Source organism: Physella acuta, unplaced genomic scaffold, assembly GCF_028476545.2.
Source record: "Physella acuta isolate Inbredline_101_S28 unplaced genomic scaffold, ASM2847654v3 ptg001640l, whole genome shotgun sequence".
NCBI classification, from domain to species: Eukaryota; Metazoa; Mollusca; class Gastropoda; family Physidae; genus Physella; species Physella acuta.
The window spans coordinates 5,001-30,243 of record NW_026733154.1 but is presented as its reverse complement, the minus strand read 5'-3'; the positions used below and the strand labels follow the sequence as shown (position 1 = coordinate 30,243).

The window sequence follows — 25,243 nt, the reverse complement described above, 5'->3', positions numbered from 1 at the left end:
TTAATTAATTAATTAATTAACCTGAACTCACCTGACAGCAAGGTCAATGTTGAGAGAAGCAAAGTTAATTAGCTGTTAATTAGTCTTGCGTTATGAGACTGAATTCTTCTTTAATATCATAAGCGTTGACAGACAAGAAAGGGTTAAAGAGTATGTTAAAGGACATCAAGTTACTTCTACTTGGCCTGAATAGAGAGTTAAAAAAAACTCTTTCATTCGTGAGTTTATTTGCTGCAATATAAACTGTATCAGTAATTCTCAAAAAACAAGGGAAATATTGTATTTACATTTAAAAACTGAAGAGTTTTCTATTACACTAAAGCAGAGCTGTGTAATATAATTGCATTTAATACAAGCAAATAACAAAATAATTACTATTTCATCATTATCAATCACTTGAAATTTAATCTTGATGTCGCAAGCGCCCATGTCCCTTTAACTGACGTCTACAATTTATGCGAGATAAGCTAATAACCCTATTCAGTAACATTGATTAAACTTATTGCTAATTTCTAACATATTTTCCCGTTCTGCTGTTGTGGTAATCATTTTTAACTGAAGATTTAATATATAATTTACTTTATAATTACAATTAGAAATAAAACGGGAGTGATCTCCCCTAAACTTTCTCGAATATTCTTATATAAAACAACAGGGGATGGGAACTCGGGCTATAGACATGATTTTTAATCCATTTTAAATACTTAAAGTTTTAAAAATAGAATAAAATCTCGTAGACAAAAGAATTGCAAACCAAGTGAACGCCAAATAAAAAAGTGCATAATAGTGCGCAATATTATTAGTACTTTAAAAATTTACATTAGTTTTTTGAGAAATCGGAAGTAGCGTAAATTACTACTTCCGGTCAATGGAAATTTCTCAAAATTTAACAGAAGGTAGAGAATTAGATATTTTACTTACATGTTAAATTTCATTTATCTATCTGAAATAGTACTCAAGTAATAGGCTTTTGAAAAATTCAAAGTAGAAAAAGTACCACTTCCGGTTATCGGAAATAGCTCAAAAGTTGATACGGATCTACGATTTTGATAAAATACTTATATATGAAATTTCATCAACCTAGCTGTAACGGTACTCAAGTTATCGTGTTTACACACGGACAGACAGACACACAGACATACGGTCAGAATTGCAAAGCCCAGTTTTTCTGACTGGATTACGCATAAAACCTCTTAATTTTGATAAATCTGGATTGATAATTTTTGCCCGATTAAAATAAGTCCTCTATACTTCGGATGTGATGAAGGACTGAGGTGTAATACGGTGAAAATTGTTAAAATTTCAAGTGATTTTTGTGCACGATTACAATACTTTCTCTATACTTCGTATATACGAGAAATAAAAACGACATTATTAAAGTTACAAGTTTAGACTATAAAAACAATAAATACCCTCATAAATTCTCTAGAAGACATTATTGTCATTAGAAAAATGTAGAGGATAAAAATTATACAATGTTAAACAAGGGGATTATTGTGTTTACATTCAAATACTGAAGAAAATGTTGAAAACAAACATGGGTTATCTTTCTTTAGATACAGCGTAATATAGTAGGAAAAGCTACCCATGTCTCTGCACGCTACCAATAAATGCTGGGTAGCGATGCGATCTGTGACAATCCTATAAAATATTAGATAGGCCTATAGGAGGGCCATATATATATATATATATATATATATATATATATATATATATATATATATATATATAAGTGTGTTTATATGAAAGACGTTTTAAATGGTTTAAACTAGCGCCAGAAGCCATTTAATTTGGGTTTCCATTGGAAGGGGTTAGGGTAGCGGAGGGATTTTAAAGCCCTATTACATGAAGACACATACCAGAGAGTACAAACCGTGAAAATGGTCCCCTGCCCCCCCCCCCCCCCCCCCCCCCCCCCGTAAGATTCTTACAAATGTTAAATTAAAAACTAAGAACAATAAAATTTATAATAATAAACTCAACTTTCGAAACTGTTTGTTTCACCATCACTAAATCTTTTTATAAATTATATATTTAGGTACGTTGATATTACATTAAAATGCGAATGTTTTTGGGGGAAATTTGACCAATTGTTTTGTGGAAATCTACTCTTTAGTTGTTTAAGTTTTTAGTTCAGTAGTTCTAAATTTAGTAATTTAAATGGCGGAATGACAACAAATTCGTTCCACTTTCTGTATTGAGTCTACTTACATGCCTTGAATTTTCGCTCGCCATGAATTTAAATAGTATAAGAATAATTAATCAAGAAAGTGTTGGTTGAAACTTGGCTGGAGTGCAGCCATGGACGACCCAGAAGTTACAATACAAGAGCAAATGTTCCACAATGCTGTCAGAGAACTGATAGTGAGTAAAAAAAAGTAAAACAAACAAAAAATGATTAAAATTTTAAAATGTTGAAAGATGGGACTGTGACTAATCTAGATCTAGATCTAGAAAATCTAGAGTCTAGCTACACCAGCTAGACATAGTCTTATATAAATCAAAAAGATATGTCACTTATATTGACTTAGAACAGGGGTCTCCAAACTTTTCAGTCCGAGGGCCGCATTAACTAAATACTATCAAATTTCAGTTCGTGGGCCAGTTTCTTCCAGGCATGTCTTTGATTTTTCTGGGCAAAGTTCCTCAGCCATCACCAACAAACGTTTTTTCCTTGGACAAAAAGATCTCCGCTGGCCGAATGAGAGGACTTCGCGGGCCGCATCCGGCCCGCGGGCCGTAGTTTGGAGACCCCTGACTTAGAATATGCAGAGTATTGAGAGTAATCACTCGTCTTTAAAAAACATTGTATTAGGCTAATGCAGTATTTTATGATTTGGGCTGTTGAGTTGACTGTGACTTATCAATTAGGCCTATTAATAATAATATTAATAGGCCTAAGCTCTTACTGCCTTCCTCCCTCCACCAGTGGCATACATTTTTTTTTTCATTTTAATTTTTAGAATCTACAACAATCTTGTACAATAGGGATGCCACTTTTCTGGGATAACCAGGGAATCCTGTTTTGAAAATCATGTCATATTTTTTCATTTTACTTATTTTTAGGTCTAAGGACAATAATTTGAGATTAAATTATATTAAGACTTCAGAGCATTTTACCACTAATGGCCCTTTCCACCATTCGTGCTTGAGTAGGTAGTACAATATCCAATTTAGGCGTCATCATTTATTGTGCAGCTATAAATGTTTTCTTACCTGACACTGATATTTGGTAAATATTAGTAAATAATCGGATAGGTAGGCCTTATAAAATTGAATTATTAAGGTACTCCACGGGTCCCAATATCGATATTTTTATGAATTATATCGTAGTTGGGTTTTTTGCAAATTCTATTAAAATAATATCTAATAAATCGTTTTCTGTTAATGTTGTCTTTAAAATAAAATTCTAAACTATTTAAAAATATTATTAAACTAGGGTGGGGTCCTTCAAAATTCTAGGAAAAAGCTGAAAATCGAGCTACTTTGTGCTTAGATACCCGATGTATAATACTAAACTACTACGCCATGTTTGGTATCAATCGAAAGCTTAGCCTCTCGCCCGGCCAAAGGTTACATGTTTAAAATTAACCTAAGAAGGACATGACCTCTATTAGCATACTAAAATTTGAATTAGACGTCTTTTGATTGGTCAGTAGGTTTGGTTTCGTTTTGGCTCGAACCTGATTGGTCCGCTTGTTTAAAATTTGACATTTTGTCATCAACCGAGACCCACCATGCATCGCTTCCGGCGACGCCTAGCCTGATAAACACGCAGCTAACTTTTGTTTGCTAATGCGATCACTGTACACATTCTTGAACTATTTCGCAAGTTTATTGTCATTTGGATATCAAAACCAGACTTAGGTAAGTTAAATTTATTTTAGAAATCTTATTTCAGTCCTAATTATGTTACGAATACGGCTAAAGCGTATTTAAAAAGACCGATCAGCGCAAATTAGATAATCTAGAAATAGATCTAGGCATAGACGCTAGATCTAGAACTAGAAGTCTAGAAAATCTAGATCTAGAAACTAACTAGATCTAATAGAGGCAATTTAGTTATTTAATCATTTATCTACTGTAGATATAATCATTGAAATTAATAATAAATATGCGTCATCTAGATCTAGAATCTAGTTTTTTTTTCTGATTTAGACAATAATACTAGATTCTAATACATTTCATAATATAAGATCTAGTCTAGTTAGTCTTACAATCTTACAAAGTACATACATTTAGCTTGTTTTTTTTTACAGATGGACCTACACGCACAGTACGCAGCTGACAGAAGATGCCAAACAAAAAAGAAATAGTATTTAGTTGTTGGACAAGACAACCTAAGTTTTTTGGATACCTAAAAATATACTTCTGGTAAGAATAAGGACTTTAGGCCTATACAATGAAAATTACAGACTGAACAGTAATAAAGTATTAGATTATATTGTTGATTAGAATTAGCAATAAGCAGCAGTAAGTGGTCCTAAAATTAAAAACATACAAGAATTTGATAATAACAGTATTGATTAGTAGTTATGGGTCAGTTTCTTCACGCATTTTAGGTTTCGGCAAATTAACATTTTTTTTTTCCGAATGCTATGCATTTGCTAACCTAAGTTTCATTTTATTCACATAATAACAGCTAGCAACAAGAGATGAGAACACCTGACAAGGGCCAAATCTGCAATGGAATATCTGATAGGTAAATTTTAGTTGTACAAATTTTCATGGATAGTAATTTGATATCGTCATTTACAGGACTGGTCAGGACGTTACCTTTCAATGGGAAAAAAAACAATAGTCAGAAGGGCTGCATCATAAAGGTTGCATGAGATAGGCAGTTGTTACTGTAAGGATTGTGAAGTTAATGATTTGGTACAAGGGAATTGTTAGTGATTGTGACGGTTTTAGGTTCATCAAATTGGCCGAAACGCCACTAACATTAGGTTTTCAAAATCTAAAAGTAAAATAAATTAAACTATTAACAAGAGAAGAATGAATTATGTTAATACAGGGAGGGGGATTAGATGTTACACAGTGAAAGAAGATGGTACACAATGTTGATTTTGAGGTTTTATGAATGTTAGGTAAATTTTCTTATATTTTTTTAAGGGGGGTGGGTCAGTTCAAAAGAACTTGGGTAAGGTAATAGCATTTTTTTTTCAGTGGGAGTGCTACTTTCATATGCCTATGTTGTATGTCTACATATAAACTCTGTCTAATAACTTATAATTAGGTCTAAATTTTTTTTTAATGATGTTCTGTGTTATTTTTGCATTTTTCTGAATTTGACGGTTTTAATTTTTTTCAGGCAGGACTTGGGCAATACAAGTAAAAGTTCTGCAACTAGAGGCTTCAAATTTGGCATACTGATTCAGTGTGGTCCTGTCTACATAATTACATGTTGAAATGTATTAGGGCTGTATATTAAGATTTTTATGGCTGTTTGTGTGCAGGAAACCCCCAAAAAATTGTAAAATTTGGGGGGTACCCTCATCTTTTTGTCAACTGTTGATTTTCCTTTACTCATAGGCCCATGAGCACATGTATTTATATTCAGTACATCATGTTCAATGTAATTACATAAATATATTGAGTTTTGTCAACTAAGTTTTGTGATATTGCATTTTTTGTGAATTTATAAATTTGTACCATAACGACCCAAAATCTTCAATAAAAGTCAGAAAAATTATTTTTTTCAAAAATAATACAGCTTTTTATATTTGTTATTTGGTTGTTGTTATTATACATTGCATGTTTTGAATTTAAATTTTAAAAAATGTTAAAATCAGTTTTCGGGTGTATGTATCGCCTTAAATACACTAATCTTTCTCTAATAGACAGCAATTTTTAGCAGGCTACCATTTTTTGGGACTTAACCAACATTTATAAATGCATCTCTAACCATTGTCTACCATCACACAGACATGTCAGTGGAGTCAACCTGTGATTGTTTTTTTCTAGGCCTATGTGACTGAACTTACCTTCACTTTGCCAAGTTGTCTAGAGTTAGAGAGGTTGAGAAAAATCTTAATAAATGTACTAAGTGCCTTGGATTGCACATTAATACAGTCTTGTTTAATATTTTTATCTCTTAACCCACTCATACTAAGGATTGTGTGATGGTGTGGTCAAATGGCACAGCATTTAGCTGCCAACCCAAAGACTTGAGTTCAGATGTTTGTATGGGCTGGGGAGTGTAAGATGTTCTGAGTCCACCTAGCTCTGATGGGTACCTGAAGTTACATTTGGGAAAGTAAAGGTGGCTGGACATAGTGCTAATCACACCCCCTTTCATATTCTGAGTCAACAAACATATGAACAGAACTCTATTTTAGTCGATCTCCTTACCAAAACCGGAAGTCAGAACCTGACCCTGAAACGTCATGCTCTTTTAGTTTTCGCATTTTAAGTGTTTTTGGGGGGGTCCTATATACAAAAAATGAAAAAACTGCTAATCTAGCAATATCTCATCACTATTTTAATGCGAAATGCTAAGGAAATGGATACTATGGCTTAAATGCCAGAAACATTTGCGAGATATGTAGTAATAATTAATACAAGCATTTCTTATGGAGCACTCTCATTAGGAACTGAACTGCAACGAAAAACGACCGACCACCGGGCATCAGCGCTCGACAGCTCCTATATAAATATATATTTGAGATATTTACCATGACTAATTACATTGATGATGGTTCCCCTTTCCAAAATCCAATTCACCATAGAAATACCATGCCTCTGCTATTTTTAGTAACGTTACATCATTGTTACGCTAGTTGTCAGATAGAAACAACTAATTTTTGTTTTTTGCGGAATGCACTGTTAAGTCTAGTATTTTAATTATAATTCAGTTGTAGCATGTGTAGAAATTGTGGACATTATTATTGTATTAAAGTATTAGTAATTTTATAAGTATATTGATTTTTTTTCTTCACTGCAAGCCAAGTAGGCCGACTGTACTGTTAGTTTTATTGAACATAATTCGTGACCGGTCGTTAACCTTGTAAATACTAGATCTAAATACTTCGTGGCCTACCCGACTGCATAATTTATATGAAATTATATGTAGTTTTTAATTAGGCCTTAGTATTGTATTTTAAACAATGCTCATTCCGAGCCTTTTTTGTGCTAAATCTAATTAGGCCTACTGGCAATTTTTTTATATTTTTAGACTTGGTCAACCTCGTTAATGCTGTTGTGTTAGTTAAACATATAGGAATTGTGTGTAAAATTTACGCAGTTACTCAGTTACTACGTAGTACGATATCAATAAATAATGTAGTATTTATTTCCTTTTAGCAATCTATTGATACAAAATGTCTAATATTTTATTTTCCAATACATCGTGGTGTGTGGCAGAGTAAACAGAACGGTGCGGTAGGTGACCTAGAATCTCCGAGTTCGAATCCGAAGTAAATCAGTTGTGCTTTATTTTATTGTTTCACATTGGAAATGCCACGAGCGGCTTTATTTTCTTTCTTTTTTAAAAATATTTTTTGATCGAAATAATATTTTATAAAATAATTATTCAAGATTTTCCAAACATCGTCGCTCGCATTGCTCGCGAGATCGACTGCTTACATTTTCTTTCTGCGGGAGAAAAATGTTGACACGGTCGAGGGTTCACCGTGAGTTCAGCAGGCCTACCATACATACGTCACAGCATTAACGATTGCTGTTAGAGATCGTCGGTGGGCAAACCCACCCCTCCCCTCATAAACCAAGCAAATTGTAAAACAACTTAGGGTCATTTTAAGTTCATGCAAACTTACAGGACTATAGATTTACTACGCATAGCTGGTAAAAAAAAAAAAAAAAAAAAACTTCGCCTAACCTAATGCTACTACAGAAGAGAAAAATAATTATAGAGTATTTATTTTAAAGTTTAAAAAAAAGTTGATTTATCATCTTACCTAATACTGTATTGTCTTTACAGTTAGAATGCCTAGATCTAGATTTCTGTCAGATCTATTTTTAGTTTTGGATATTTTATTATCATCTTCATGGGTATTGATTGTTCAATTCATCATGGAAGGCCTAATGTCTTAAATTGTACATTATACATAGAATTTAAAATAATTAGGCCTATGTCTGATATTTCTTTAATAAACATAATGAATATAAAGTTTTATTTCCAACAAAATGTTTTGGTTTTTTTTGGTAACTAAAATACCCAATGTTGTCGTAATTGCTATGACATCATGCTACGAATGGAAAACACAAACCAACGTAACTTTTTGAGCTTTTTTGATGGCGAAAAAGAGTTTCGCACTTTAAGAAGTTAATTGGTCATTTTGTTTTTGTTTGTTTTCTTGGCCCCTAATTAAGCTAGACCATTAAATTTGGTCTCAAATTAACCAGTAAGTGATGTAGTTTGTAATGATATATCATAAGTGACAGACAATTTTAATTAAAAAATTTAATAAGAAAACCTACTCTATTTCTCATCTTCTGACCACTGTATTGTTAGTTCTAAAGAGGAAAAGGGAACCTTTTTTTTTTAAAACTATTCCATCAAGCCTCATTCTAAATGTAGAATTCCTTTCTGTTTTCTTGTGTATAATAGAGGTGACATTTTTAGTTCTTTGAACTCTAATTCTTCTGTTTTTGCTTGCAAGCAGCAAGGTGATCATATCCCTAAAGCTATGATTTATAATTAGCTTACGATTTATAATTATCTTTACATTAAACATACTCAATTAGTAACTATTTATCATTAGAAAAAAAATGTATGATTTAAAGAACTAGTTGTGTCTTTTTGTTATAATATTTTTCCAGAGAAAATCAATTGGCTCATGACTTATGTAATATTTTATATATTTTATTGCTTATTCTTTCTAAACAAATTATTTTCAGATTTCGTTGTTACTGTTCATCTTGCTGTATGTCGTCTCTTATGTGACACTATGTCAATTCAGGAAAAGAGCAGACAACGAGGATATGTATGCTGGTAATTGGTTTTATTATGCTCTCCCTTTGGATTTTCACAATATAAGTTTTCTTAATGCTATAAAAAATAATTAGATTTCCAACCTGTAAACTATTTATTAAAATTTAAAAAGTAAAATAAATAACCTGCATATTAAAATTAGAATGTAATCAGTAATTGTGGATTACATTTTTTTTTAAATGTGTAAATATTACTTAAATTAATCAAACTACAATTTGATGATGATTGTTGTTTTAGGAGAGGAAGATGCAGCTGTGTACAGAATATCGTAAGTTCATTTACAAACTCTTAAACTATTCTATACATACTTAAGCATTTTAAGCCTGGACCGTAAAGGGTTAACATCAGGCAGAATGAGAATATGCGAGGTATCTGTTTGCAGGTTATGGTTGTGTACTGGAACCCTGTCAGTCTCTGTTGGTGCCGTCCTCCTACTGCCAATATCCATCATCAGCAACGAAGTCCTTCTCCTCTATCCTGACAGCTACTACATCAAATGGCTCAACTCTTCTCTCATTCAAGGTAATCATCATCTCTGTTCATTGTCAACATGATGTGTTTTAAATATAATAATATTCATAATTTATTTTATTTCATTTTCTATTCAGTCTACTGTAAAAAAAAATTATTTACTGTACATTCATATACCTTTTTAGATTTAGAAAGTGACATGTTTAAAATTTAAGTCCCAATTTTATTTACATAATAACCACAAAGTAAATGAAACAATACTTGTCAGTTGTTTTAAATTATTTTACATCAGAAGTTGTTTTTTTTTTAAATGTTTTATTGGATTTGTTTGCTTTTTTTCAGGTTTATGGAATCATGTATTTTTCTTCTCCAACCTGGCACTATTTATCTTAATGCCTTTTGCTTATTTTTTTACTGAGGCTGAAGGCTTTTCAGGTTCCAGAAAGGTAGCTGTTACTTGATTTTAGTAGTGCATACAAAACTAAATAAAGAAATCATAATAGCTTATCCATACACTGTGGTATGAACCTCCAACTTAAAAATCAAATGTTTACTTAATCATGTTTACTTTGTAAAATAAATCATTTGTATGTTTTTCATACATGGATTAAAGATCCTATAATTTTTTTCTTACTAAATCATAAATTATTTTAAATTGAATATATAAATATATATATCTCCAGGGATTAATGTCAAGGGTGAAAGAAGCATCACTTGTTCTCTTCTTATTGGGTATTTTGGTTCTGGGTTTAGCATATGTAGCATCAGCAATTATCAGTGGGGATGAGAAGACAAAGCAAACCTTGTCAGGTAAGCTTTTATCAACCCATACCAAAAATTATAATTCAGTTATATCATGATTTGTAGAACTTGTTACATGCATTGATACAGGTTGTGGTTTTCTAAATGCGGCACTGTTTAAATAACGCAATCTGTTATGGTGGATTGTTAACTAATTTGTTTTTATCTCTGTAGCTTTTTATTTACTATGATAACTCAACGACTTAAAGTTTGTAGAGTTATCCACTCTTAGATCATGCCCCACCACAAAGAATGTTGGATCCTATGCTCCAGTTGTAACTAAAAAATTTGGCTGAAGGGACTTATTATAACTAGAACATTATTTTTTATAATTTCTTTTCAGTTTAATTGGTTTTATGTTGTTAATTTATTTATAACTGTCATCTTTCTTCTGACTTAAACAGCTTTCTTAGGCTGCTATTTTTATTACTTTGTCGTCAACTATCGTGTCCATGCAGGTGATTGTGTGATATAGCTTTTTGGTTGTGATTTAGTTTGTATTGCTATCCTTAAGCCTCTAACTGTGTTTCTTTTTGTATTCCTATTCTCTAGCTACTAATTGTTGATTTGTTTGTATTCCTGTCCTCTAGCCTCTAACTGTTGATGTGTTTGCATTCCTGTCCTCTAGCCTCTAATTGTGATTTTGTTAGTATTCCAATTCTCTAGCTACTAGTTGTGATTCTGTATGTATTCCTGTTGTCTAACTTCTGGTTGTGCGTTAGGCTCTGACTACTATTAGTACCCTCTTCCAGTTTTGACATTTGTTTAAGGTTTTTGTATGTATTCCTATCATCTAGCTTGCATCCTTGAATTGAACAGTAGAAAATGTGTGGGTAGGATGTTAACATTTTTTTTTATAATTCCCCTATTTTTTTGTTTTGTTTTACATTTAAAATGAATATTTACAAAAAAAAACTGTTTTGTTTTCCTGTTAATTCTTCTTGTTAGAAAAATATGTAAGTACTGCAAACACTTCTGATAAATATATAAATATATTTTATTGTTGTGTGTGCTTTTATTTTACTAGCTTTTATGAAATTTTACTTCTCTCTACCATGCCCTACCCTTGTTTTAAGTGAATGATGAGTGAGGTCTTCTTTTGCTGTTTGCAGTTGTTTGCTAATTATGTGTGCATGTTTGATTTGTAGGCCGATTATAAATACTATGCTCACTTAATTTTATTTTAAAATATCATACTTTACTATATGTTATACGGTATTATAAAAATATATTATGATTCATTATCTGTTTTTAATGGTCATAACAGTTACTTAAAATTGGAAATTCTAATATTAAGCTTTAAAAACATTTTATTTGAAGCAACCAGTTATTGCTCTTTTTTTGTTCTCAAATTTGCTTAGCTTTAATTTATTTATTTTTGTTAAATCTTACAGGTTGCAGTTATTTATTTATTTTTTGTTCTTTTTAATACTAATTTCATCTTAATTTAGTCTTCTTGACATCTCAAGCAAGTGAAATGAGCATTAGCTGAACTCTAGGTGTTATGTGGGAAAAAGTGTTTTTGTAAATAACCTGGCCATACAATTTAACAAAAACATACTTTTGCACAGCGAGCCTTGTTAATCTTTTTAATGTAACTATTGTATCTTTGAGAAATCACAGAAGGGAGAAGAGTGCAGTGGCTTATCTTGTAGATAAGAATTGGAATATTTTATCTAAGTACGTTTTAAGTGTGCCTTACACAATGACATAGCTGATTTTTTAAAATTTAGTATAGTCAAAGAAAATTTAACATCTATGTGTCCTTTCAGTTCTATTACTACTCTGTCTGTCCTAGACCCAATGTTTTGTGTTACAGATCACCAAAGTATAGCAAATCACATTATGTTTATAACATTTTTATAATATATCTGACCTCTTCAATATCTGTATTTTTTTATATACCACAGTTCCTTAAGTTCTTTTTTTTTATTCACCTTCACATCTGTGTTGATCTGTGTTTTAAAACTAAAGAAAATTATTTTTCACATTGCCCAATACTAGATATCAGACCAAGTAGCTTGAAATGTATTATCCGCCCAATACTTTTGTACTTATAATAAAATACAACAAATTTCCAGTTATAACTTTAAAAATTCTTTTATTATTGATAGGTTCATGCATTTTCTAATTTCAAGAGCTTGCAATTTTTTTTTCACTGTTGCAATTGCTATGTAACCTTAATGACTTTTTATTTTTTATTTTACTGCTAATTAAACAATGTAAAACAACCCTTTTCTTTTCACCCCCCCCCCCCCCCCCCCCCCCCACCTATTTTATTTCTATAAAACCATAACACTTTTTTCAGTTTAGAAACTATTAGAAATAATTTGAAAAATGAAACAAATGTGTTAATTATTTTTCAGTATAATGTCTAATCATTTTGTATTTATTATTTTAAAAAAAACTAAACTTTGTTTATAAGCTTTCTAATGCTAGTCAAACAATACAATTGTTTGGCTAAATCCATCACCATCAACAGATTTTTGACTCTTGTGTTTTAAAAGTTTTTTTAATCGTTTCAGATGTGTGGCACGAACACTTACCCTACCTGTATTCCTGTATATCTTTCATTGGTGTTCTTGTTTTACTTAGTAAGTAGCCAAATTGTTTTTTAGAGTTAATGGTTTACTCATAGGGTAACCCAGGGGTAAACCACGATGGTTCATTTGTAGGTGACATAACACTCCTAAGGAAGTAAAAGTAAGTAAAGTTCCCTTTTCAAACCTGACGGTCTTTACCCAGCCGCCTTTACTTTCCCTAACATAAGTTAGGTACCCATCAAAGTTGGGTGGACTCACGGACGGTCTACTAACTTGAACCCAGATTCAAACTCGAGACTTATGAGTTAGCAGTCAAGCTCTCTACTGCTAGACCACTCCGTCCCTCTCCTAAGGAAGAGGAGCATTTTTTTTTGTAACCATATGTGATGGGAAAGGGTGGTGTAGAAAATCATCACGGCAAGCATTATAATTTGGTAAAGGATTATGTTCTTTTCCGGGTAGTTAGACTTAATAAAACAATAGTATGGGGAAAAAAAAATTAAGATAAATGTTTATGTTTTTCCATTGAAAATGTTTCAGTTGTGAACTAATTCATTTTTCTAGTCATAAGGATTTTCTAAAAACCTCTTAAAATGCCAAATTTGTAAAGGTGATATTTGTGCAATAAAATAATATAATTTAGTTCTTTTTTTTTTTTTGGTAAATCCATCAACATGAAATTAAAGTAATTATCTGCATAATAAATAATATTTCAACATTAATCTTTAACATTTACAGCTGTATGCTAAATCTGGCAATTATACAATTGTAGTTAAAAATTGGATATTTGTAAGCTTCTAAAAGTACTGTATTAAAGCCATCTTATCAATATTTCAGTGTGTACCCCTGTAGGTGTTGCTCGTATGTTTACAGTGATGGGACAACTTATAGTTAAACCTCAAGTTAGTAGATCCAAATATGAATTAGTAATTTACCTAAGTCACATAATAAAATGTTTTTCACCATTTTTCTTTTTGCATAATTTTTCTATTATTCTAAAAGGCTAACATTTGCATCCTTAATTTTTTAGAATAATTTTTTTTTTTCTGCAGTTTTTGCGAGGTATTGAAGATCAGTTGAGTACGTTAAGACTGGAGGAAGAAAATTTGCTCCGAAAAATTACATACAGAAATGGTAAGACAACTTTTTTCAAACATTCCCCATATTTTGTTATCTGATTACTGTGATCACTATGAAAGCACCAATATTTGTTAATAAAATTTTTACTGTATGAATACATCTGATTTGCTATCTGATTACTGCTTTAAGTATTTAAGTACTAAAGAATAAATTTTTAATTAATTTTGTCAATATATCTTTCTGTGAGAAAACACTAAAGAATGGTTTTTTTTTTGTTTTTTTTATCAGGACCGTGTCAAATATCCAATGGTCATGGTCATTCCAGTATAGAAACCCTTATTGAGACACTGGAAGACACAAGGGAAGCTATAAAAATGCTGGGTAATTTACCTTCCTTGGTTTGAAATTTATCTTATGTTGAATGAAATGTAAAAAATCTAATGAGACATTACAATCACCAGAGAGTCGCCAACACATCTCATTCTGGAGGAGAAATCTTTGTTACCCATTGGTCATGCTGTTATTACTAGCCATCACAGTAAGTCCAGAAGTCTCAGTTATAATACTTGCAAAATTCAGCGTTTTTTAAAAATAATGTTTATAAAAATAATGTTTAGAAATGTTTTTTATTTTTCAAAGTAAACTAAAGAATTTTTTTAAAAATTAATGTTTACATTGTCTTGTATATGGATATTATGTTTAGGGTGATAGAGTTTTAGATCTTCTATTGCACAGATGTAACTGTTTCACTTTTTTATAAAAATCTTTTTTTTATATATAAAATTAAAATTTACATCAGTTTCTTCACTGATGTAATTTTTTCAACAAAATTAGAAAGCTTTTCTGCTGATTCGTTTTATTTTGCCATAAATAAAAAAGCTAATTTCTATAAAGGGCTTTTTAATGTAGGTAACATAAATGTAGCGAGACCTGGCCATTTCAATCAACCTCTGCCTACCGCAAACCATCCCTCACCCACATCCCATGATGCAGTCAACAGTAATGCAGACGATGCGCCTGGTTTTTTACTGCGCAAAAGCAGTGGTGTCCTGGCGGTCTCAATTCTACCAGCCCTTTTATTTTAGTATTAGTTAAACATGCTTATTTTTATTTGATTTAACGTCTTTTAAGTTTGAAGCATGTATGAAAACGGTTAAAAAGAATTATTAAGTGATTCATAAATTAAAGGCTCCAGGCCTAGTATTATTTGCTTACTAAATTCATCGGTGCCCAATTTTTAAAAATTTACATTGCAATTTTTATAAAGTGCCATTGAAATGTTTTAGAAACTTAAGAAAATTCTTACCTCTGTTCCAGCTTGAAATAATAATTTCCGCTGTTTTCTTACGGTTGCAGTTACATCTCTGCTATACTCATCAGATTTAGTTGATATATTTTAAAAATTTGTTATTTTTCAGGTATTCAGTATTCTCATTGTCCTACAGAACACATTTTTATTACTAGTTGGGACTAAGTCTTTGCCTAGAGGTGCTTCAGTATGTATACAATTTACCATATTTACCATGGTTTATGTTTCAACTTTTTATAAATTTAACATTGTTAGTTTAATCAGCCTTTGCCAACAGATTTAAATTAGGGTCTTCTGTCCTATTCTACTTTAATGATATTTTATAAGAATTTCTCCATGTAATTTGCTTTTTTTTAACCTTCACTATATTTCATGAGTGTAATCCTCCCAATTTCATTCCGGGGTATTGGGTCATCATATATGCCTCATGTACACAGTTTACTTTAAGGGCACGAAAAATGCATTATGTGGCTCATGTATTATTAGTTACGTGTTTTTAAAGAAGTTTTAAGAAGAACAAAAATGTTATGTTAAATTTTTTTAACCCCTTGCTTCTTTTTACCCTCGCATTACTCATCACAGAAATTGGTAAAAACCCTCCCCTCTCTCAATGTAAAACCATGATGCAATCTAATATGATGTAATAGTAGTATTGCTATTATACTACTGTAATAGACATATTTAGCTATTCACAACCACACATTTTATATTTCTTTAGTATATGCCTCCATCAATTTTCTTTATATAAATATATTTGATGGATTCCACCCACAAAGTATGGCAAGGCTGGTAAATAATGATGTACAGTTAGGGTTAACTTTTTTTTATAAAGCGTATAAGAATTATATAAAGCTCAAGTCATTTTCTTTTTATTTATTCTTTAAAAAGTACTAGGACGTTGGCCTGTTGTGTCATTTTACACTGCACAACTTCAACTTCACTCTACCTTCATCCTATGATGAAATGGCCTCCATCATTATTGTCGACATGAAGAAAAATCAAGTTTTTCCCTATTTAACTTTCATAGTGGCCATGAAAGAAAGAAATTTAAAAAAAAATAAAGTCTGAAAAAATACAGATATTTAATATTTCAAAAATCGATGTTATAAAAGTTGTAAATGTAGAGGGACTTGAAAATAATTTTTTGCCTTTAATGCTACATTTCTACATTATAATTATTTTAATCGAGCTGAATTATAACCTGCAGTTTCACTTTTATATGACGGACATTAATTGACTGTACAGAAACTTTACGATCAATCTTCTGAAAATAGCAACTAGTAGTCATTTGTATTAAAAAAAACTTTGCCGATAAAATTTTAAAACAAAATAATACTTTTGTAAACCACATGGCCTAGTTATGCCATGTTTATTTACATTTCCAGTTTCGTTAAGTTACCAAAAATACTAAAATCATCAAATAACCCCATCTTAAGTTTAAAAAAATATTTTATAACCACATTTATTGTAATGAAAAGAATACTTAATGAACTGCTTTTGACTATTTTCATTCATTGTCCATTAATGTTTCATTCTATATGAGTAAAAATAACTTTTTAACACTATTATTTTAAAATTTTATTAGTTTGAACAATCAAAAACATGATAATTATTTTTTTGTACTTACGCATCTTTAAATCTTAAATATTTGCCCAACTTAATTACACAGGCAGGGTGAGATATTTTGTGTCTCATTATATCTCAGCTTTCAGCTATTATATAGAAATCTGCTTTTTTTCACCAATGCATTTTTAGCCTAATGAAGTTTTCCATAAAAAAAAAAATCCAAACACTTTAACTGCTGATCATTTCTCATGCATTCTCCTATTTATTTAGTCTAAAATTAAAGTGGGAAAGATTTATTCATTTCAAGGACTGTTTTATGTATGAAAAATAAATGTGCCGAGACTTGCGCAGTTGTCATTATATTTTACTCAAATTTGTTGACACTTTTGGTGACAAATGTTAGAGGATTATCCATAACATAGCGCCCATCACTGTTTCTCACTGTCACACTGATGGTTAGACCTACAACGTGCCCAGCTTGTGTGATTACAAGAGCATCGTCATGTTCAGGCTGTCTCAGTTTTTACAGCGCTGTTAATTAAAATATATAATTTTAAAGTGGTGATTTTAGTTGATTTATAAACCCAACATTTAATTTAAATATATAATTTTAAAGTGGTGATTTTAGTTGATTTATAAACCCTACATTTAATTTAAATATTTAATTTTAAAGTGGTGATTTTAGTTGATTTATTAACCCTACATTTAATTTAAATATATATTTTAAAGTCGTGATTTTAGTTGATTTATAAACCCTACATTTCCTTAGGTTTCACAAGTTCGGAGGCGCGTATGACAAAAGGGAGTTATTAAATAATTTATGTAGCATGAGATAAAGTAAAAGACTGCATACCTACTCTAATTTGGTCCCTGCAAATTATCAGGGGCCCATTATTCTTAAGTTTACATTTCAGGGTTTTTTTTATTCCTTAAAATCACCTTTGAAATATTTTATAATAGACGATTAAATTAATTAATATTTCTTTAACTCATTCCTCACCACTTTTCAACATTAGTTACATTTAGTCTTGGCCGTTATTTTGGGAATTGACTTCGCGTATTTTTCAAATATTAAATTTATTTTACCATACATAAAGTACTAAAAATTATTTCTTCTAATTCAGTAAAAATTCATTACACTACTATGCATTCTTTTTGGGTTTTTTTTTGTTTGATTTTTCATGCAAAAAAATACTTTAATTATTTTTTTTTTAAATTTAATTAAGAACAGATGATACTTTTGGTAATAACTTTTTCTTTTACAGGACACAGTGCTTGGAATATCATCATTATCTTCATTTGGTTCAATAGGGGCAGCCCTGCAAATTGTTGTGATATTGTATCCTTATTTTTAATTGCAGTTTCCCTTCACCTTAATGTTTATCATCTATTTCATCAGAATATCTATTTATCTTTACTTCTAAAACTCACAGGTTTGTGTATGCATATAGATGGGTAATAAAAAATTATATACAAACACCCACAAACACCAGATTTAAGATTATTGTTATTCAAGAAAGGCATGCACACACACAAATATACAGCCTACATTGATAAATACTCTGAAAAGAGATGCATCAACTGGGAATTCCAAATTACTTCGACACAAATATAAAATCAATTTTAACAATAAAAAAACATTTCAATATTGGACCAAGTGTGTGTGCGTGTATAAGAGATGATTAATGTGTGGGTGTAAGGGGTGATTAGTGTGTGCGTCAGGGAGATATTAATAAGTGTTGACAGCAGGTGGGGCTATTGTTGTGATTTGGACAAATGTGTTAGACATAGGACATGAGAGGTGTGGGCTGAGGACCAAGTTGGCTAGGCAGGGGTATGGGGGGGGGGGTGGTAATCTTTCTGGCTTTGTGGAATACTTTATACAATTTTATATATAAAAATATATCTTTAGAAATATATATATCTATATATATATAAAGCAATGTATGTTTGTTTCATTGTCTGTTTGTCTTTTATGCATTACTACACCTTCCGTCCTATCACCATGAAACTTTATGAATATGAAGTTGTTGAGAATACTCCTTGCGAGGTTTCTGCGAAAAAAATAATTTCAAATTCGCAGGGGTGGTGCCCCGGGCAGGGTGTGCTTTGAGAAGGATTCTTGGGGAAAAAAATCAATTTTGCATAGGCATGCCCCGGCAGGGTGCGATTTGATGCCCCGGTCTTTCTCGTGAGCGCTATAGTGCCTACGTTCGTTCTAAACAGTGAGATAGATTATGGATAAGATGGGGCGTTGAAGTAATTCACTAATTGAATCAGGTGCGTTTGCCGGCGCCTAGGCAAGGTGCAATTTGGAGCCCCACACTATCCAATGAGCGATATGGCACCTCAGTTAGTTTTAAGCAGTGCAAAAGATTATGCATAATATTAGGTTTAAGAGTATTTCGGCACACCGGTATGGTGCGATTTGGCACCTGGGGCCTACGTTTAAGGAGCACCCTACAATACTGACAATGCTGCACACAACATTTGATGGTTAAACAGAGCCAGCACGCCCATGTAATCGGGTGCCCCTGAGAGCGCCCTGACACCTGGGCCGTCACCGAAGTGTGTTCTACCTCACTATTAGGGTGAGTGATTAACGTACACTCATGGCTTTCATTCTGTAATGTAGGTAAACCCGTGCCCCAATAAATATGATCCAAGCGCAGACATTGTTTACATATATATATAACTCAGATTTAGAAAACAAGGTCACACGTTTAAGAATATAGGATTGGTGAAACCCCTCTTATATATTTCATCAGACTTTCTTCTATCCCTGCGGAGACGGCCAAGCATATATATATGCATATATATATATATATATATATATATATATATATATATATATATATATATATAAAATACAAAACTCTGCATATTTTATTGCAAACCTAATGTACATAAATTGTTTCTGTTTTTAGTAAACAGGAAATATTATTCCTGAGCTACAAAAACTGAGCATAAATGAAATGGTTCTGTAATTAGTAAATTGTAAACGTTTTCCTGAACTGCATTAGATATCTAATGGTAGCTTCAGTGGTTGGCTTCTACAGCCTGCCTTACTTACGTAATCTCCAGCCCAGGAGAGGTGATACAGCCATGGTGAAGATCATAATGAACTGTGTTGTTCTGCTTCTGCTCAGCTCAGCCCTGCCTATCTTGTCCAAAACATTAGGTAAGTGTCACACCTACTACGACAGAAGTTTAATTATATTTATTGTAGTTTTTATGAAGCCACAATTAGAAATAGATCTCAGGCAAAATGTAAGCCTTATACTGTGTTTACACTAGCAACATGTATACTAAACATGGCTTGAAAAAAGAATTTGCTGCAAGTTAGTGTACATGTCATGCTCTGTGGGAAAAAAAAATTCTTGTAACATTAGCGTGCAAGTTAACACCATGGCATAATGAAATAATATTTTTTTTAATAGGAGAAGCTCTAGAAAATTAATGGAAAAAAAATATTTTTAATTAAAAAACATTATTTTCACTTTTACAATGAAGTCGTCATTTGGAAAACATGCTGGAATACGAATATAGATAAGTTTTTAAATTTAAACAATATGTATTATGAATATGCAGATGAAACTATAAATAGTTATAAAAGAATTTTGAAATATACTGTCAACAATTAGCTCCTAAAATGAAAAATGTACAAATTGAAAATGACCTGTCTCTTTATAATTTGGAAGCTAGATTTTTCCAAGTTCCTTTACAACATCTGATAGTTTGTAGGAACTTGGCAAATCTTCTAACTTAACTATGACCAACTTCTAATGTAGTGATTTCATTCACATGGAAAAAAAAAACACCTTAATATTGGTGGAAAATAAAGAGGAAGATAGTCTTGTTGAACCCAACATCCTGTCTTGCAGCTGTCTTAATGAACCCAACATGTTGTTTTAATGAACCCAACATGTTGTTTTAATGAACCCAACACCTTGTCTTAATGAACCCAACATATTGTTTTAATAAACCCAACACCTTGTCGTGCTGTTGTCTTATTGAACCCAACATGTTGTCTAAATGAACCCCACACCTTGTCTTGCTATTGTCTAAATGAACCCAACATGTTGTCTTAATGAACCCAACATGTTGTCTTAATGAACCCAACACCTTGTCTTGCTATTGTCTTAATGAACCCAACATGTTGTCTTAATGAACCCAACATGTTGTCTTAATGAACCCAACATGTTGTCTTAATGAACCCAACATGTTGTCTTAAAGAACCCAACATGTTATCTTAAAGAACCCCATGTTGTCTTAATGAACCCCAACACCTTGTCTTGCTGTTGTCTATATGAACCTAACATGTTGTCTTAATGAACCCAACATGTTGTCTTAATGAACCCAACATGTTGTCTTAAAGAACCCAACATGTTGTCTTAATGAACCCCAACACCTTGTCTTGCTATTGTCTTAATGAACCCAACATGTTGTCTTAATGAACCCAACACCTTGTCTTGCTGTTGCCTTAATGAACCCAACACCTTGTCTTGCTATTGTCTTAATGAACCCAACATGTTGTCTTAATGAACCCAACATGTTGTCTTAATGAACCCAACATGTTGTCTTAATGAACCCCAACACCTTGTCTTGCTATTGTCTTAATGAACCCAACATGTTGTCTTAAAGAACCCAACACCTTGTCTTGCTGTTGTCTATATGAACCTAACATGTTGTCTTAATGAACCCAACATGTTGTCTTAATGAACCCAACATGTTGTCTTAAAGAACCCCAACACCTTGTCTTGCTGTTGTCTATATGAACCTAACATGTTGTCTTAATGAACCCAACATGTTGTCTTAATGAACCCAACATGTTGTCTTAATGAACCCAACATGTTGTCTTAATGAACCCAACATGTTGTCTTAATGAACCCAACATGTTGTCTTAATGAACCCAACATGTTGTCTTAATGAACCCAACATGTTGTCTTAATTAACCCAACATGTTGTTTTACTGAACCCAACACCTTGTCTTGCTGTTGTCTTAATGAACCCAACATGTTGTCTTAATGAACCCCCACACCTTGTCTTTCAGGTATAACCAACTTTGACCTGGTGGGTAACTTTGGCAGCATGGACTGGCTGGGGAACTTCTACATCATCTTCCTGTACAACATCCTCTTTGCCGTGTCCACAGCCCTCTGCCTCTTCACCAAATTCACCGGGGCAGTCAGGCGGGAGATCTATGACCGCCTGAAAGCCGCAGTCCAAGGTGGGAAAAAAGTTTCTGCGATGTCCCACGGAGTTGGCAGTGCCGCCAATTTGACAAACGGCAAGACGGAGAGCATGAAGGAGGAGTAGCTTGCACGACCCTGTCTTTCAAGTGTAAATCTTAAATCACATGTACTATAACACCGGATTGGACTTTGTATATTTGTGCCTAAGGAGTCAAGGGGGGAAGGTAATTTATTGTTTTCATATTGAACACAGAAACAAAGGATTCTCATAGTTACTGGGTAATTGGTTTCGTGAACTTGGTTTTATTTCAAACACTGTCCTAGTAATCCACCAATTAATGTTGAGTTTGGCATCACCTTAAAAATAGTAGTGCAATGCTATATTTGTTTTGTATTATTCTGCAATATTATTTTTTTAAACTTTTTTTTTAAGACGACTCTTCATTTGACACTTACATGACACTTTTTATAAGTGCTTTGTGTACCAAATCACGAGCTTGATTGGAAGTTATTTTTTTTTTGCCCATGCACTTGCATTAACAGATCCTGCCTGAAGTTGCTTCTCCCAAATTACAGTGTCATTTACTTTACAAAAAAGTCTGAGATTATGAAAGCTATTGTATGCCTATGTAAATTTAATGTAATGTTTATTGTTATCCATTTGATGTTGTTCTAATGTAGAAACAAAATATTAAAAGTATCTTTTTCTTTAATTGTGTATCATTTAGTAGTTTTTATAGACTATTCACTTGGATGAAAAATTAACCTATAAAAGTTATGATTCTTATGTTATTTTTTAATTATAAGAGATAGTTTTTATTATTCCTGTTTTATTTTTTATTTTTCTGTGTTGGTGTTTATTTGCAAATGGAAGCTACATTTTTTTTTTAAAAATGGTTTTATTTAATTATATCAGTAGGCCTATTGTTCTATTTTTAGTTGAGTTTTAGGTGAAGAATTCTAATACATTGGTTTTATTTTGATTCGTTTCTTTTCGTACTTAATTAGCTTGTTTGAGTTACATATCCTTAGTAAGCTTTGCTTGACAACTTACATTTTAGTCTTGTTTTAATTTGACACATCTACAACTAAGTTTTCTTTCTTTTGGATTGCAAATCTTCTATAGATATAGGCTAGGGTAGTTTGTTTAAATTTTAAAAAACCAAAGTATTTTAGTATATTGCCATATTTTTTAATCTTCTAAACTTTAGTGCGCACATTTTACAACTTGTCTGTTGTAAAAAAAAAATAGCTGTTTATAAACTTGAAGTACAAAAAATTTCTTAGAAAAGTTTAATCATTTTTTTTTGTAGAAAAAAAATCGACAACAGGGTGCTGGAACTAGTTTTGTGCTTTGTTTCTTATAGTTTATCTTTTGCTGTGGAAATGAATGTTAATTTACACTTACTTTGCAATGCAAACTCTAATGTGTTTACTTTTATCTAGTCTTTTTGTAAAAAAATAATATTTTTTTTTACTATAAATCCTAGTTACTTGTAACTGGGGCAGAATTTTTTTTCTGTTACTTTCAAAGCTTGATGGGTATCCAATTATGTGAGATGATTGTTTTTTATGTTTAAAAGCATCTGGATGCTCAGCTGCTGTTTGCCTGGTTCCAACTCCTTGTAACTTCACAGACTGCTTAAAGATTTGTTTCTTTTATTTTGGTGCCAAAATGTTTCTTTCAACCTGTTTAAGTTAAAACTCATGTTTCAAGTGGGACCCATTTACTTAAGTACCTGTGCAACCATCACCGTGAAGGTGCAATAGTCCTGAAATATGATTGTCAATGCATGCATTTGTTTCTTTCATCACAAGCTTTAAACTGAGTACTTTGTTCAGTTTTTTATATTACCAGACTGTTGCAGAAATGCATTCCATGTAAATATGTACAATAGATATTTTCTGTGTTAAAAAATGACTTAAACTATGAACAAAATCCATCAGTCCGTATTCATACTGGGTTTTTGTATACCGGCTCACACCTTGGTAATCCATTAATTTTTGCAAATTAGTAATATATAGACAACAATTATGCATTTCACTTTGTTTTCTTGTGAAAAATACTTAAGAAATTATGAAGCAATAGTTTGTTTTCATAACTTTCTTTCATTGTCATTTGGATATGTGTCTGGTAAACTGTGTGAGGTCTAGTTGTTTATTTCTTTTCCAATTTTATGATTTAATATTCTATCCCCCAGTTAGTCATCTAGAGTTATTTCCCATTTACAGTATATTTAGAGTTGTCCCCTTGCTCTTACTTCTGCTACTGCCACAGTGAATGTGCCTTAGACTTGATTTAGTAATCTAGTATTATGCTTGATGTCATGGTAAAGTATGCACATGAACCATAACCATATCTTTAGTGTGTAACTCTTAATCATCAGCCCTGAAGGTCAACTGTCCCCTTCTTCACATTATCAGTACATCAAGCTGCTCAAATGCTTTAGTAATGCTCAATTTAAAAATCAGGCCTATGGCGGCTGTATTTTTATTAATAGAATAACTTTATACCTATACTTTATATTTTGAGACGTCTTGATTAACTATAAAAGAGAGATGTTTTAGAAATAATAGCTTTAGACAGCTCATTAGTTATGGTATAGGATGCATATTTTTTCTTACACAACATAAAATGTTTTTATTCTAGATTGTTTATATTTGTAGTGTGAAGGGGTTAAAAAGTTCTGTAAATTATTTTTTTTAATCTGGTCTAAATTTTGAATGACTGTGTTTTTCCCGTTGAGATTATTCTTTCCTTTGATAGAAATTTTGAATTCTCATCCCTGCTGCTTGATTATAATTCATAACTCTCAAGTATTAACTTATGTACACCTGTATAAACAATATTTTTTAGAGAAATAATAACTTATTTTGTTTTGTAATAAGCTTTGTAAGCTCCAGCTTTTTTATTAACATGATTATGGGTTGTGCTAAAAATGTAGAAATAACAAATAATAATTTGATGTATAGAATCTGTACATAGTTTACATAAATAAAACAGCTATGTATTTATATATTTTTTAAAAAATCATTTTGAAATAACGTCAACAAAATAAGTAAAGATAACTGTAGTTTGAACAGTGGGGCAAATTTTAAGAATTTATATTTGAATTTAATGCTTCTGCTATGACAGTATTACTGTTTACACATGTATTTTTATAAACATGTTTAAATGTCGGGGTTGTTGTTTTTATTAATATTATCATTTATCAATGAGATATTATCAATTCTGATCCTTCACCAAATAAACAAATGGCAATGTTGACAATGGAGTGCTCATTAGGTGTGAATATGATATGTAAATAAAATGTTTATAAATTTG

The 25,243-nt window shown here is 31.7% G+C and overlaps 1 protein-coding gene and 1 long non-coding RNA gene across 5 annotated transcripts in view; both read left to right on the top strand.

Moving 5' to 3' along the window:
* The first annotated feature begins 860 nt into the window (after positions 1–860).
* LOC131929489 (limb region 1 protein homolog) overlaps positions 861–25,243 on the top strand; it is a 24,399-nt gene continuing 16 nt past the window's right edge. The window contains exons 1-16 of one of the 4 annotated variants that reach the window (XM_059285735.1): positions 861–896; positions 8,860–8,953; positions 9,191–9,221; positions 9,336–9,475; positions 9,767–9,870; positions 10,108–10,234; positions 11,023–11,058; positions 12,751–12,819; positions 13,606–13,670; positions 13,821–13,902; positions 14,137–14,229; positions 14,310–14,386; positions 15,267–15,344; positions 17,989–18,062; positions 19,747–19,904; positions 21,777–25,243. The exon at positions 21,777–25,243 is cut by the window's right edge and continues 16 nt beyond it. In XM_059285735.1, coding sequence (XP_059141718.1) covers positions 8,944–8,953; positions 9,191–9,221; positions 9,336–9,475; positions 9,767–9,870; positions 10,108–10,234; positions 11,023–11,058; positions 12,751–12,819; positions 13,606–13,670; positions 13,821–13,902; positions 14,137–14,229; positions 14,310–14,386; positions 15,267–15,344; positions 17,989–18,062; positions 19,747–19,904; positions 21,777–22,042 — 1,410 coding nt within the window. In that variant the 5' untranslated portion in view covers positions 861–896; positions 8,860–8,943 and the 3' untranslated portion in view covers positions 22,043–25,243. Of the gene's footprint in view, positions 897–1,019; positions 1,093–2,165; positions 2,365–8,859; positions 8,954–9,190; positions 9,222–9,335; positions 9,476–9,766; positions 9,871–10,107; positions 10,235–11,022; positions 11,059–12,750; positions 12,820–13,605; positions 13,671–13,820; positions 13,903–14,136; positions 14,230–14,309; positions 14,387–15,266; positions 15,345–17,988; positions 18,063–19,746; positions 19,905–21,776 lie in introns of those variants that run through there. The other 3 variants (XM_059285736.1, XM_059285733.1, XM_059285734.1) reach the window with 3 other exon arrangements.
* LOC131929490 (uncharacterized) lies at positions 3,711–5,795 on the top strand. Its single transcript, XR_009383969.1, has 4 exons — positions 3,711–3,867; positions 4,260–4,374; positions 4,643–4,702; positions 5,312–5,795. It is a non-coding gene; the product is annotated as an uncharacterized LOC131929490 (long non-coding RNA).